General features: G+C 51.4%; 1 protein-coding gene across 2 annotated transcripts in view; it reads right to left on the reverse strand.

The window, feature by feature from the left end:
* Window positions 1-14,760, reverse strand: part of LOC144098322 (uncharacterized) — a 77,118-nt gene that overhangs the window by 46,862 nt on the left and 15,496 nt on the right. For both annotated transcript variants that reach the window (XR_013307172.1, XM_077630869.1), the window contains exon 2: window positions 11,903-12,015. Coding sequence is in view for 1 of the 2 variants with exons in the window: in XM_077630869.1 (XP_077486995.1) it covers window positions 11,903-12,015 (113 nt within the window). In the remaining variant the exon portion in view is untranslated. The remainder of the gene's footprint in view (window positions 1-11,902; window positions 12,016-14,760) is intronic.

Raw genomic sequence — 14,760 nt, forward strand, 5'->3', positions numbered from 1 at the left:
CTCGAACTGTGTGCATCCGAACACGGCTGTCAGCAGCAGCGCTCTTCCCTGCGGAGTGGTTTCTTCGAGAGTGCACGGAGACGCCCTGTGAATCCGTCCACGTCTCTACGGTCGGCGGGGTGGTCCAGCACCGCTATCCTTGGATGATTCAGCGAATACTACCTTCGGAGAGAGAACACCGTGCTCGTCGGTTGAAGCGCCTTCTGGACCTGCCCGCTAGCTAGAACATTCTTCCAACGGAGGCGATCTCTTCCACAGTGCAGAGGAGTGATTGCCGGTAACAGCGGGGGATATATGGTACTGTGCTGGTGTTGTAGGTTGTTGGTGCTTCGTTCTGCGTTAGCTACTACTGCAAGTTCAGTGACACGCAGTGAGGTTTAATGAACGGTTGGTGAGAGTTCCTTGAAGTACAGCAAATTTCCAAGAATCCATTGGCGCGATCTTTGAGCATATCGTCTCTCGTCAAGTTTGCTCGCCGATGCGGCGAGACGTCGACGGACTGTAGAACACCGGCCTCGATTTTTCTTAATTATCGAGGCCAGCGTGAACAACCTACCTCGCGCTCCAGCTGTATTGGATGGTCGGTGAAATACCAAACTCAAGAAAGCTTGACAAGAGACTGTTTACATAAACAAATTAAGGCTGTATGCCAACTCGTTCACCACGATTGCCGCTCAAGAACAATCGCTGACGAAGAACAGACGCCTACGTAACAACCCATCCGGAGCCTGACAGCGGGAAGAACGCCTCCGCCGCACGCCGAGTTTCAGCGCTTATCCAGGTGTCTAAACGCCACCGCGTGCCGTCCAGCCGCAGACAGCGAGTCGAGGACACCCAGAAGAGCTACGTAAGGACCACGCCAGACATCGCGATGTCCAAATTGGCCGACTGATTCAGCCGGCCGTCTAGGAAGAGGCCCTCGTACAGTGAGCGGTGGCATTGTCGGAGCCGGTCCCGTTACAGCGCGCTGCTGCCGGCATTGAAGAAGCCTCCTCCGCACCGTACGAGGCTGATCGGCCCGTTCTGCTTCCTGGGGCATCTTCCACTCTTCTCCGCGCACACACACCCGAGCCTCTTCGCCGTCTGCCGTTGCGTGCTCGCAGAGGAGGAAGCATCTGATCGCGCCGGATTAGAGCAGCGCGTGTCGGGCTCCTCTGGCTTCTTCTCCTCAGACGGGAAGACAGGTAGGGGCGAGCGTGCTTTGCGGCGATGTGCTTCCTGATTGTGCGCCGCCTCCTCCTACGCACCTATTCCTCACGGCCGCTTCGGTCGTTGCTTGTTTTACTGCTTTCTTGGCGCATTGTTTCCTCCTTTTGTCTTACCACTTATGTTTCTTCCAACAGTGCTTCCCTTGGCTCACTTTATATATACCGCTTGGTCGTTTATTTCGTCCACTCTGGTTTTTTTTCTCTAAACCCGCTTGTTTTGTCAACATTTTATTTTTCTGCACCCGCATCGCAAGCTGCAGTTTTGTCCGGAGGTTTGTAGGATATGTTGGCGAAGTATATATTGAGCTCGTTCTGGGAGCAGTAATTGTTTTCCGCGCTTTTGTTTCGTTCCCGCACAAGCGGAAAGACGTCTAGTTTAGGAAAGCGAGCGGAGGCTGAATTCGGGGGTCGTTGTGGGTGCACGAGCTCCGCTCCAGTAAATATCGCGGAAAGTGCGCTCAAGTCGCCCGAACCGAAACGGTCGGAAAAACAAGAAAAGAAGGGCCTACCCGCGCGAGTTTCTTGGTGGCTTGAGCGGCTGCAGTGATTAGGTCCTGGTGCGCTGTTAGGCTTTCTGCCAGAAGTGCTGGTCCTCCTCTCTAAAACCTGCCCGCTCGTCTAAGAACGAGAGGCACGTAAAGAGCACCCTGCTTTGACTGTTTGTCGCGGTGAATTCATCGCCCAGCCGAGGTGCAGCCTCGACCCACCGACTTGAACAAACGAGCGGGACGTGGCACGCGAACTAAAGTTCTCTCTCCGCTGACCTTTCAGTGGTAGCGCGCGAAGCCGTATTTTAGTGAGTCTTAATGAGGGTGACGACAGTTCGTTAGTCGTTGCATCTCTGCGTCCTCATCTCCTTTGCAATAGGTGGCGAGAGTTTACAGTAGTAAAACTTCCAAGAAGAACTGATGTACTACCTTACTGCTGATTTCGCTGCCTTGTTCCTGCGGTTATATATTATGGCCAGGGCTGAACGATCCTTATTACGAGGCATGTGCGCGCTCCAGTTTACTCGGGATTGTAAAGCTTGCACCCGTTTGTTCGTGCACGTGCAAAAATGACAGGAAAATTCGCGTCTACCACGTGGTTATGCAGCGAAAGTACAAGGTGTACGCAGCCACCATCTTCTGCACCGTAGTCAGCGTGCATCGAATGCGGAGAGCGCGGCGAGAGTCGTTCGGCTCGCGATGTGTTTCCAACGCCCTGAGAGATATATGGCGCATAAGCAAACATCTCTCAATCCTGCACTTTCTTTAGTGAATAGTGCACAGACAACAGTGCGCAATATCTCCGCGTTCACAGAATGCTGGACGCAAATTATTCCTCACGCCCCACCGTTCGTGGTGAGAATAAGGACTCGCCGCGGGAAGCGAGCGTGAAGCTGTATTCAAGTCAGCACCTCGACTGAGACCAGTTTTGTGCAGGAAAAGCTTTCTCATCGCGCTACCCGCGGCTGGGCACGTTGTAAGCATTTTGCAAAGCAGACACGAACTATATGAACAAGCTGCCCTGTTCTTTTCCTTTACGGTGTGCATTGTTGGGAAGGCTAGTGAAAATGGCGTCAGCCGACGAGGGGCTAAAAGTCTTGTCGGCTACTGTGATGGAGGAGGCGGAGGCACTCTTTAATGATCACTGGACACGTCAGCCTGGTAGTCTAACTGGCAAGCTACTCCGGATGACGCTGAAAAAAAGTGAAGCGAAACACGTGCACACGTGTTTCTTCCTTCTGTCGTCCTACTCTTTCCTGTGTTCGTCTCGTCCTGTGCGCAACGCCATACCAAGAAAGCTATGCACCAACTCGCCCAGCAAGAAGTTCTTCTACAATACGTGCACACACAGGCAAGAAATGCCTTGGAAGGGGCTGATCAGCACGGAGCACCCTGCCAATTGCGGGTCGTCTTGGATTCGCCCCTGATTATCAGAACAGCGGTAGCATGGTAATGGGTCTCAACGAGTGCGACGATAGTTTGTTCAATCATTGGTTCGCCATAGTCTTGCCGATTTAGGGGTCGGATATGAGGACTCAAGGCAGCTCTGGGTTCGACTGCGCTGCATGGAACTGGTTTGGAAGTAGTGTTGAAACTCTGTGTTATAAATTCATCCACAGCCCAACTATCAAGTGTGTTTGTATACTGCGCCTGTGTGAGTATAACGGCGCGAATACGAAGGGAGTTGGACACGTCATGCTGTGAGGTCGCAACAGTGTTCACTTTGCAGATCATCATCGTGTAGGCACCAGGAGAAGGATAAACACGGGTCTTGTGGTTCCCCGTGATTTGCCTCCTCTGGATGACCGGGTGCAGCGGATCACATCCACGACGCTCACTGAAGAGTGCAAGGACTCTTTAGGGACCGATAAGAATAAATTAACGGAGCAGATTACAGGGACCGCTGACAACGCTCGTGGCGGGCGGGGTTGTGCGGACGCTCTGCCCATTGCTCTGGCCGAAAAAAGGAGCGCCGCATTTAAGATGACTCGCTAGAGCTGTGTTCTGGCTCTTTTGTATTCAGAATGGGGTATTTATGCTCACGACCTGAAGAGTAAATACTGCTGTACGCAAGGGCTCATACTCGAGCCTGGGTACGGACGCATGCAAGCGTGCTCACTTCGTACGTTCGTTCCATACACGCGTTTTTAACCACTGTTGTTGTTTTTTTTTTTGGTTGCATCAGCGGCAACCTGAGGTTCCAACATTGCATGGAGGTCTTTTATCGGCGTCAATCTGGTCGCACTCATCCGTCTCTGCTTCTTTTGATCAAATTTTCAGTTCTGAGCCTTATTAAATGGATACTTGCGCGCTCAGAAAGAAGTGCAGTGAAAGGGGTGAGAGGAGAGGGGATGTACGCGTCTCTTATGTTGCAAACCTTGAGCACAACCTGCGCTTCAATTCATTTCAATGCATTCGTCTTGCGGGGGGCATTCGTTCCCGAAGGGTGCGCATGAGCGCACGGATGCATCCATATTTTGGCTCGTGTATTTCTCATCTGCGCACCAATGTAGACACTCAGTTGTCACTCTTGCTTTTGCTGAGTTATTTCCTTCTGGTATAAGATTCGTTCACCGAGAGAGGAGTGTCTTTTTCTTCGGTTCCTTAGCCGAGGCACTGCTGCCTTTGATGCGCCAGGCTTTCTTGCAGTGCATATATAGGTCTGCATCCCGTGTTTACACGCTTCCGCTCCTCGGAAGCATCGTTTTGAAGACAAAAGCTGCTGAAAATGCCTGTCAGTAACTCAGCTAGAGCCACTGTCTTGTCTAAATCTAAAAACGTAAAACTCGTCTCGAATAAATAGCCTTTCGCGCAGTGGTCTGAGCGTATCAAAGCAGTGTGCACTGGTTCGAGGACGGGCGGATCCGTAACACATCCATTAGTGGCCCATACACCGAGGCTCCGATGGTGCGATGCGCCTTCCACTGCGCCGCATCCTCGCCGTAGTGCCGGAGCCCTGCCCGCCAGGAAGGAGTGAACGATTAGCTGCGGCATTTCTCGGGCGCCGACGTCGTAGCCGCGAATCGGGGCTATCGTGCCGAGAGGAAACGCGCACCGCGGTGACCTCGGTTCGCGCTGCCGAAGACGAGCGTGTGCACTGTCCGGGCAAGGGGCTTCGCAGAAGGAGAGGTGCAAGCCTACTTGCTGCGGTGGGGAGGGCGACGCAGAAGAGAAAAGTCCGGCCGAGGGAGCGGGTGGCAGTGCAGCGTCTCGCGGTTAAGGTGCACGGTCGACGCCGGAACGCGCCAGGAAGTGACGCCGGAAGAAATTTGGGCCGCGCGCACAGCTCCCAACGCGGCGTAGAGCACGCGCCGCCTCGAAGCCACGACGTCCCATTCGCGAGCAGCGCCGGCTGTGCATGTGTATGTATGGGCGCCTAACGAATACCCTGCCTGTTTATACCACACACGCGCAAGCAGCGGCATAACCCTCCGATCGCTTCCGCACGGAGCGGTTGTTACTGCGGAACGGCGTCCAGCTTGAGAACCGGCCGCGTTGCGATCGCTGGAAGAAAATTAAGGATGGCGGGTCAGGTGTGCAGAAGCACACGCGACGACCCGTGTGCCTCTTTCGCAGATAAATTGCTTCTGCGCGCGCTCGTTCGGTACGTGCAAGCCGCGTGCGCAGAATTCATCGGGGCATACCGCAGCTTGTTACGCACGAATAAGCCCGTCTCTAACCAGACATTTTCCCCACTTATCTGCGTAAACTACAGCGGTTACCGTTTCCAGAAAAGAGCTTCTCCTCAGACGCTCGTCGCGGAAGATCTCCTTTGAGCACGCTACCAAAGGTCCAATTCCTAGACGTACCCTCTGTCACAGTTAAATTACCCTTCGAAACTTGCGATGTCTTTGCACCAGCATCATTTCTTGTTCGTCTGGAATAACTGCGACTGTCTCTGGCTGATCTTGTCCCTTTCTCTGTCCACTTTCCCCTTCTTTCGTGCGCACACACGCAGGTGCCATTCAGTCCTGGCATCTAGTGGACGATAGCTATCGTAGCAGGTCAGAATATGTCTCTGTCTACAAGAACACTGAGCGGCTGTTCGGCAGCAGTCGAGAAGCATTTTATTGTCTGGCGCTATCGACACCCCGTACTGAGAGAGACGTCAAGATATATATATATACATACACACGTCTAACCGTGGGCTGCCCGGCACGATAAAGAAGCCGCCGGAGGATCGGAGGCCGGTTGTCTTTGTCGGGTCGTTCACATAATGACAATTTCCGCGTTCGAAAATTGCTGTCTTTGGCTCCCCCCCCCCCCCCCCCTCCTCTCTATCCACCCTCGCAACCGGCCTTTTAGCCCTGCGGGCAGGAAATCCGACACCAGCGATAACGCCGCCTATAATACGCACCGTCCATTTATAGGCCGCACAAAACGCTAGCTCCTTCCCGCCGTACGTCGGCTGCATTCGTCGGCATCCAATTTTCGGCCGCCCATTATGCACGGGGCGTCGCAGTAATCGTTAGAGCGAAGTGTGTCAACTAAACGAGGCGGACGTCGTAGAAGGGGCCGAGATATCTGTGACGCAGTTGCCCGGTGAGTGGCCGTGCGTGAAGAACTAGCGAGGGGACGTGCATATTTCAGCTCCGCGAACCGTAACTCCTGTTGTGTTAGGTCTTGTGCAATTGTTTAGTACCAGGCAAAAGGCAGTTTCGACTTACGTGTGTGCCTTATAATTACATGATACGCAGAGATCCAAATTCGCTGTTTTCGCGCATGGCAACATACGCTTGTTGGCGGAATTTCGTTCCTCGTCCACCCAAGGGGCATGTTGGTTACGAAAGGCCATGTGTCGAATTACCCAGAGTTATCATTTATAGTGCGCACAAAATTTGGTTCTGAGCGAAGCGCCTTTGGTTGTTGTTTGGAGAAAATGGAGACGATATGGACGCTATCAGATAAGCAGCTGGAAGATTTTTGGGGATGAGAGTTTTGTCACTCTCATTAATAGGGACGAGGAAGTTTTCACCTGCCATACAGGCTACAACATTCGACAGGTGAAATACGAAGTGAACCACTGACGCAATTAGCGTACTCCTATCTACGCACACTTATAATGCTCTCGAGCCTGTTCAGAGGCTATGGTTATGCCACGTGTCTCGCAGAAGAGTCCACTTTTTCTGCATTCAATGAGCAAATCACTGCGAGTGCAGTGAGCTGCGCAGCAACGCACGAAGCCGGTGAGTGTGCAAAGGACAAAACAACCACCCTTGCGACTGGTACGTGCACACGCTTCCGAAAGGAATGAGACGGACGCTAGGCGAAATCGCGATCTTCTCCGACTTTCATAACAGCGGGACGCGCCAATTAGAAATGCGTTCTTTCCCACGGCGCATTTCCCGCGGCGCACGTAGACGTGAACGCCGTTGCCCGAGGGTTAACGCAGCCTTTGAAAAAAATAAATAAATCAAGGGTATTGCCGGGAGGGGGGCAGCCTCCGACCGGTCAGGTTAACGGCCCTACCTGTTTTCTTTGGGCCGCCACCGTAAACGCGTCCTATTTCTCCTGGACGAGTATCCGCTCAAAAGATTATTTCGGCGGTTTCGAAAGTGACGGAATTCGCTCTGAAAGACTCGAATTCTGAGAGATATACGAAATTCGCAGTGTACGGTGAATGGCTGGAAGCGGCGTGACGTCGAATACCATATAACGCGTGTGTGTAGTTGGCGGTGCTAGGGACTGTGTGCAATCACCACTGTTTCTCCAAGAGAGAAGAAAGCAGAGGCAGGGCGACACATCAGCCAGTGCCCGGTTCGCTACTCTGCATATGTGTAGAAAAAGAGTGAGCTGGAGAGAAGAGAGGAAAGCTGAGTTCGGTTCGTTGTGTGCCGGACGGAACTTGCCCAAGTTGTCCTTTGTGGCCCATAAAAGCAAAGGACGTCAACGGTGCGCCTAGGGACCGTCGCTCAAACATGTTGCCCATAAATGTTTAAAGGCCGCCTTGATGGCTTTCTTATGTGACGAAGGTTGGGGCCGCGGTCCCATAATCTTGGCCTCATTGAGGCGACGTGAGTCCAAGCAGTGCAGTGCAGTGCTGCCTGTAGAGACACTCGTTCACTGCCAAAGCCGGGGCAGTGGAAAAGTAGATGCGCAGTCGCTTCGTCGCACCTACGGGGATCGCACCATGCAGAGTTAGCCATCTCGACTAGACAGAAACGAAAATAGGCGACGCAACAGCGTTGGATCGCTGCGAGAGAGGCCAGGCGGTAACTTGAGTTCCGAATTATTTTTTTCCCAACTGTGCAAACGGTCATACGTATACGCCTTGCGCAGACAGGAAATTTTCTACTTTGTGAGGGCCGCTAGAATGTTCGCTGGAGCACCGTGGTTACGCAGCCACTGCTAAGCATTGACGTTTTGCGTGTGCGCATGTGCAGCTTTCTCGGGCAAAAATTTTAAAAATTGGAAAACTGTGAAACACTGTTATAGAAATTATTGAAGGTAATGGTTCATTATTCTGATGTGTAGCAAAATCTTTCTTTTAAAGTGTTTCTATCGATCGCATCGAACAGTTAAAACTGCCATAGAAAACCAATGGTGAACGCTTTTGAAGATAGCAAAAACACGAATAGAAATATAAGTGCAGGACTGCAGTCGGGCGATCTGCGGATATATTAATTGTTATAGCGAAAGCTTACATTATCTAAAAAATTGCGTTCATAAATGGTTTTCGGCTCAAAAATGCTTTTGTACAGAATTGCTGGGTATGGAACGTCGGGCTGAGCCAGGGCCTTTCTTGTATTGTATATGTACTGATATTGTATGTATTGTCAGTCACTCATGGCAGCCCTGAGAAGTTAAATCTTCTGAGAGCTTCATTAAAACTGCCAAAATCTGTCCCAAATGAAAGGGTGGATGTTGCTCATTTAGTCGACACAAACCAAAACGAACGCCGCGGAGGAACTAGGACTGCGCTGCATGTAGGCCGTTGGGAAACGGGCCTCGCCATACAATGCTCTCTGGACTTTCGTTTCCAATTGACGTTAACACGTTGTGGAAGCTGCAGCGAAACCAGTGTGCGACACCACCTCGGAGAGGGGGCGTTTCGACAACCACCTCGCCCGACGCTTGTATGCGCAGCTGTTTCTGAGCGTACACGTCCTGCAGACGTGGACAGCGCTTCTTCGAAGTCCTTTCCGTATGTGCGCTGCAGAGGTCGTTCTCGTGCACCCCCCCCGTTCGTGTGGACCCGTCCGAGCTTCGCAGCATGCCATCAGCTGCTAGGTTGCGCTGACCCACTAAGCTTTTCGCATCGCTGCACCACGGGCTACGGACAGGGTGCGTCTTCTGTGATCTCTCTCTCTCTCTCTCTCTCTCTCTCTCTCTCTCTCTCTCTCTTTTTTTTTTTTTTTAATGCGATAGCGTTAGGAGCCTGATCGGGGAAAAAAAATGTGTCGTCATAAGCTAAATTCGCTTATTGGATGCAGGAAAGTGACGTCAGCAGACCGGCGAATTCCCATTGGCTGGAGGAAGGTAACGTCACGAGACCGGAAGTTACGTTGCTTTTAGTGTTATCGCATTGTCAAACACAATGATAGTCGGTGTCACTCGTTCTCTACATGTCGCCGAATACGTTCTATCCGGTTAGTTTTGAATATGTCTACCACCGCGCTGTTTTGCCTTATCGTCTCTCTTGTTAGACAAACAACTGTGCGGCGAGGTAATTAGCCCCTTGCATATTTCTCATGAAGCCTTTAGAGTGAGGGAGAGAGTTGGCCTACACTATCGGACTGCCTAATGACAAGATGCGTAAAACCGTGAAGTGCGGGACAGTGCAATGACAATGATAACGCTGTCCTAACGAAAAGGAGCGAATAAATAAGCAAAAAAAATATCACTCCGCAGCTAATAATAATTGGTTTTTTTGGGGAAAGGAAATGGCGCAGTATCTGTCTCATATATCGGTGGACACCTGAACCGCGCCGTAAGGGAAGGGATAAAGGAGGGAGTGAAAGAACAAAGGGAGAAGTAGGTGCCGTAGTGGAGGGCTCCGGAATAATTTCGACCACCTGGGGATCTTTAACGTGCACTGACATCGCACAGCACACGGGCGCCTTAGCGTTTTTCCTCCATAAAAACGCAGCCGCCGCGGTCGGGTTCGAACCCGGGAACTCCGGATCAGTAGTCGAGCGCCCTAACCACTGAGCCACCGCGGCGGGTACTCCGCAGCTGCTGCGATGAAAGTAAAGGAGCAGGGCAAAATAAAAAGGAACTTCTAATTCACGATAAAGCAACAAACGCAGGAGCAAAATGCCCATTCATGGTGAGTTATGTCGATAATGCATGACGCAGTGATGTATGCATTCCCCCTGTCACAGCGGCACCTGGTTCTAATTTCAAGCTAACTATTCGCAAAAGCTAGCGATGCAGTAAAATGCATGCGGTAAGCACTTTCCCGCTCCTGCTTTGATTTCATTTATCGGCATTACAGTGGTAAGAAAAATATGGAATCCTTTTAATTCTCGCATTGTATCTCATATCTAGAACACGTTTTTATTGGGAACGCACGCTAGTGACGAAATAGCTCTCAGTGTCCGCAGCTGACGCAGGGAGAGTCTTTTTATGTCGCCTTTACCTGCATCTGGCGTCTACATCGAACACTCTCTCTACGACGCCACTCAAAATAATGCGCTTTCTTTTTTCCCCGTCGGAACCAGTCTAGTCTCTTATCTCCTCGTCGTCAGGTTTCACTCTGCGGGCGTAGTATAAGGACCAGACGGCTGTTTTTTACGACGGGGCCTAATAGCGGCCGTACGTGCTGAGATACACGTTGTCGTTTTGGGCCGTATATGTGCAGGGTCGTTGCGGGTGAATTCGAGAACCCGTTCTCGCTTACCCGCCTCGATCAGGCCACTCCATCAGTGCACTCAGATAGGAGAAAGTATGCCGCACTCTCAGCCCCTCCCTATCCGCAGTCATTTGAGATGTCTGCGAGCAGGGACTCCATGCTGGCAAAACGAAGAACAACGTATTACGCTGTTTTTTTTTTTTTCATCGTATGGAGACGTTTGGAGTGGCTAAATTTGTCCGCTATCGACGCTCTATTGCTTTTTGTCCCCGACGGACACCTAATTAGAGGTGACCGAGTAAAATGAAGAACTCGTTTTATTGCGAGACCCCAGCAAATTAGCCAGTGAGTGGCACGGGACACCGCCAACGGCTGACGCGTGGAGTCGGAAATGAGTCTGCCGCAGCAGATGACGCCCTCGCGTGGCCTGATTGGGATTCGCTTCGTGGAACGCCCTGATGGCATGCAAGCCGCACGTAAGGCGCATTCACAGTACACCAAATTTCTGGCGAGCGAGGCAGATTCGCCCAGATTCGGCCGCTTTTGACACCGACGAAGGCGGAAAGCGGCGCGACGAGGGCGATCGGTCCGGGACCCATTGTTCCGCCTTCGCCGTAGCGACGAAGGACCGTTGACGTCACGTCCGGTCAAAATCCAGTATGGCGGCAAGCATGGCAGCGGAACGGGCCGGCGCTTTCTCTGTGAATATGCTACCTGATGCCATAAAAGGGCACCCAATCCTTTGCGACAAGCGCCATTTAAATTTCAAGAACGTGACCCACACAAAAAGGAGCTGCGGGGAAGAAATCGGCAACGAACTGGGAGTACATACAATTGCTTTTATATCTTGCGTCACGCCGATGCTCGCGAGGACCGTTTTTTTCGGATGCCAGTGCACAACGTCTCGCGTCGTTCGCGCTTTTGTCTCATGCATGCGTGTACGACGCATGTATCACGTACTGCGAAGCCAGCGTACTGATCGTTTTGCTCGTGCCGCTGTTTGCTTTGTTTTCGAGTGCCAGTACTGTACGTTTCGTGCATCCAGCCTGAAACGGGGCCGATGGTTATGGTCGGAACTATTCCAGATACTACCGACGTCTCTAACAACGCCTGAAGGCTTTGCAGAAGGACCGAAGCACAAAACATCTTAGCCCTATGAACACATTATGCTACCGCAGAGCTGGAGTGGCACAACTCTAGAAAATTGAACTCCCGAAATAAAGGAGCTCGCGGGTGGGCTGTACAATATACGCACGGTAAAGAAAACTGGGCAAAATCGGTTTATAATAGTAGCACTCCACAATTTGTGTACACGCTACGTACTGCTGTCTCAGACATGACAATCAAAATAATAAAATGAAACCAACAGTACATAATCTCGTCCACAGAGGAATATAAAATTTTCACCTCACCTGATAGCCTGCGCCTGCAGGCGGTGATCTACAGGTATCGCCTTACGGAATTGCGTGTTCTGGATACGAAGCCGAAGGACCTGTACAGGGGTGTCGCTGACATACGCAGGCAGCTACCGAGAAAAGAACAAGCCAGTGAGGTGATAGCGCTTCGCATACTAAAGTCACGACAAAGTTCACTATTCTCTGTAATATTCCACGTCTCAGTCCCGAAGCAGCGTCAGGAGGTTGCAGCCTTGGCCCAAACGGCCGCGTTCCAGCAAAGATGGGCGCACCCACCACCGCTCCCGGCGCGTGCTCATCTTTCATCTGTCTTTCGCAACTCTTCCAGCATAACCATTACAGAGTTGCAGAGGAGAATCGAAACGATCTCCCCCTCCTCTGATATGGTCGCCATTACTTCTCCGGTAAAAGCTCACATCCGGGAAATGAAACGAGGACTGCGATAAAAAGGCACAAGCCAGTGTACAGCCGTGCAACCGACGACAGAAAAGCACGCGAACTATCTGCGGGGCTCATGCCCGCTCTCGCTTCCTTCGCGAATTTCCGATAACGGAAATGAAACTGTTGTCAGATCTCGCTGCTTTCGTGAAAAAGCGAGAAGTAGCCGCATGTTCCGCGTCGGTTCCGGCGTCGCGGGCGGTGTAAGTGAGAACAGGCCCCTTTTTTCTCTGCTGCCCTCGCCGGAAATTTGGTGTAGTGTGAATGCGCCTTTACACAGAGTACGACCTAACTTCTTCGGATTTTTTGCGGCGGTGGCGGCGTAAGTGCATACCTCGTGCCAGTTTTCTGTTTGCCCCGCCGCGGTAGCTCAGTGGTTAGTGCGTTCGGCTACTGATCCGGAGTTCCCGGGTTCCAACACCGGCCGCGGCGGCCGCGTTTCGATGGAGGCGAATCCCAAAGGCGCCCGTGTGCTGTGCGATGTCAGTACACGTTAAAGATCCTCAGGTGGTCGAAGTTATTCCGGAGCCTTCCACTACGGCACCTCTTCCTTTCTTATTTCACTCCCTCCTTTATTCCTTCCCTTACGGCGCGGTTCAGGTGTCCGCCGAGATGTGAGACACTGTGCCATTTCCTTTCCCCAACAACCAATTTACAATTTACTTACACTCAGTGGGGCTAGTAATGTCTAAATTATGCGCATTTAATATTATTCTGCACATATAATTTTAGATTGTCAGAACAAGAAAACTGTGAATCATGTGGCGTCATTCGATGTTCTGTTTTGAATAACCTATGCACGGGTCCGCTTATATTCATGTTCAGTAAGCCTGCAGCAATGCTTCCGCAGGATGAGCGTTGTTTACGTTGTTGAGCAGTGAAGTGCGCCGTGACAGGCAGCACAGATGAGGCTGGAACACTAAAGGCAAGCCGCCTCCTTAGCCTTTTAGCATCACCCGTCGTTTATGGCCACCTCCACGCCAGCACCGTGTACTGAAGCGGGTTCCTACCACAGCTCGTGCTTTTCTTCACGTGCACATGATCCTTTGTACGCGTGTCTACCCAGGAGCGCAAAGAACAGTGGCCACAGAATTTTTTGACACCTTCCTTCCCGGTCGTGAAACTTTATTCCGCGTAACGCGAATGGCAGACCTTTGTGTGCCGCCTTGAGCAACCGCATGTCGGCGCTGTGTCGACCGGAGGGCACAGCTTTGTAGCTACAGGTCTTTGTACCGATTAACACGCACATATTCTCAGAGCTCATCCAATCGACCGACACAAAAGCACTAGGAAAGCGTAGAACGTGTATTTAAGTTTCACCTTCTTGTTCTAAACAAGTGAATTGGCAGCTATACTGCATGAATGCATTGCTCTCTACGTTCAGGCTCACTAAACTAATGCTTCGTCTGGGGCACTCCTAACGCCCCATTCACTCTCTCCATGTGCACGGATTTTTCAATGGCAGACGACAGCTTGCCTCCCTCTAATCAACGCTGGCGCTTCTCGTAGCCTCTGTAGGAAACCTTGCGGGAATTAGCTTGATCATTAAAGCTATAAAAGGACCCTGATATCTCCGATAACAAAGAGGTAGCCTTGAAACCCTGTCCGAATGTTCGCGCTTACAGGGAACTCCAGCGCACCAGACTCCTCTTTGTCGTAAACAGAGCGGGACGTGCTTGGAAGCTCCGGAGTGAAAGTTCCTACTAAAGTAGTCTTCATTACTTTCGCCTGCACATAGTTACTTTGCATTTTCCTTTCGGTCGTCTGCATGCGACCTGCATCCATTACACATCGGCGATAACATCCACTCGAAAAGGCAAGCATGGCGTGCGATAAGCTCTTTCTTACTCCTTTTCGCCACGCAGTCGGTGCGTCTCGCTGAAGCACAAATGAAGGCTCGCTATGCCGGAGTTTGAAGCGATAAAGGAGCAAGAATAGAGCTTTTTATTGCGCAAAACAGCTCTTTTATCTCCCTTTAGGAAAGATGGCTTCGTCGGACAGGCAGTGGAGCGGGTTCGAACTGGTGATAAGACCTTATGCCTGTTATCTACAGAACTCTGGCCGCGCGCCTTACTCTTTATTCGTTCTGAAACGGTTGGGAAGTCATTTGTGACTGTGTAGGTTGGCTGCCCAAGAGATGACATGTGTTTGCACCGAAACGCGGTGGATATCTGTTCGAGTTGTTGGACTCGCTCCTTTCTTACTTTCTTCCAGCGCGCTGCTTCATGCTAGGCCTACTGCTACAGGCAGCGATAAAGCCTAGAAGCTAGACAAAACTATGCTTGAGACGAACAAGCTTCGTGCTTTGGCACGATGAAAACTGACAGCGCGGCAAACGAGCAGCAATAAACAAGAAAGCTTGGTTGGTTTATGGGGGTTTAACGTCCCAAAGCGACTCAGGCTATGAGGAACGCCGT

This window comes from Amblyomma americanum, chromosome 7 (genome assembly GCF_052857255.1).
Source record: "Amblyomma americanum isolate KBUSLIRL-KWMA chromosome 7, ASM5285725v1, whole genome shotgun sequence".
NCBI classification, from domain to species: Eukaryota; Metazoa; Arthropoda; class Arachnida; order Ixodida; family Ixodidae; genus Amblyomma; species Amblyomma americanum.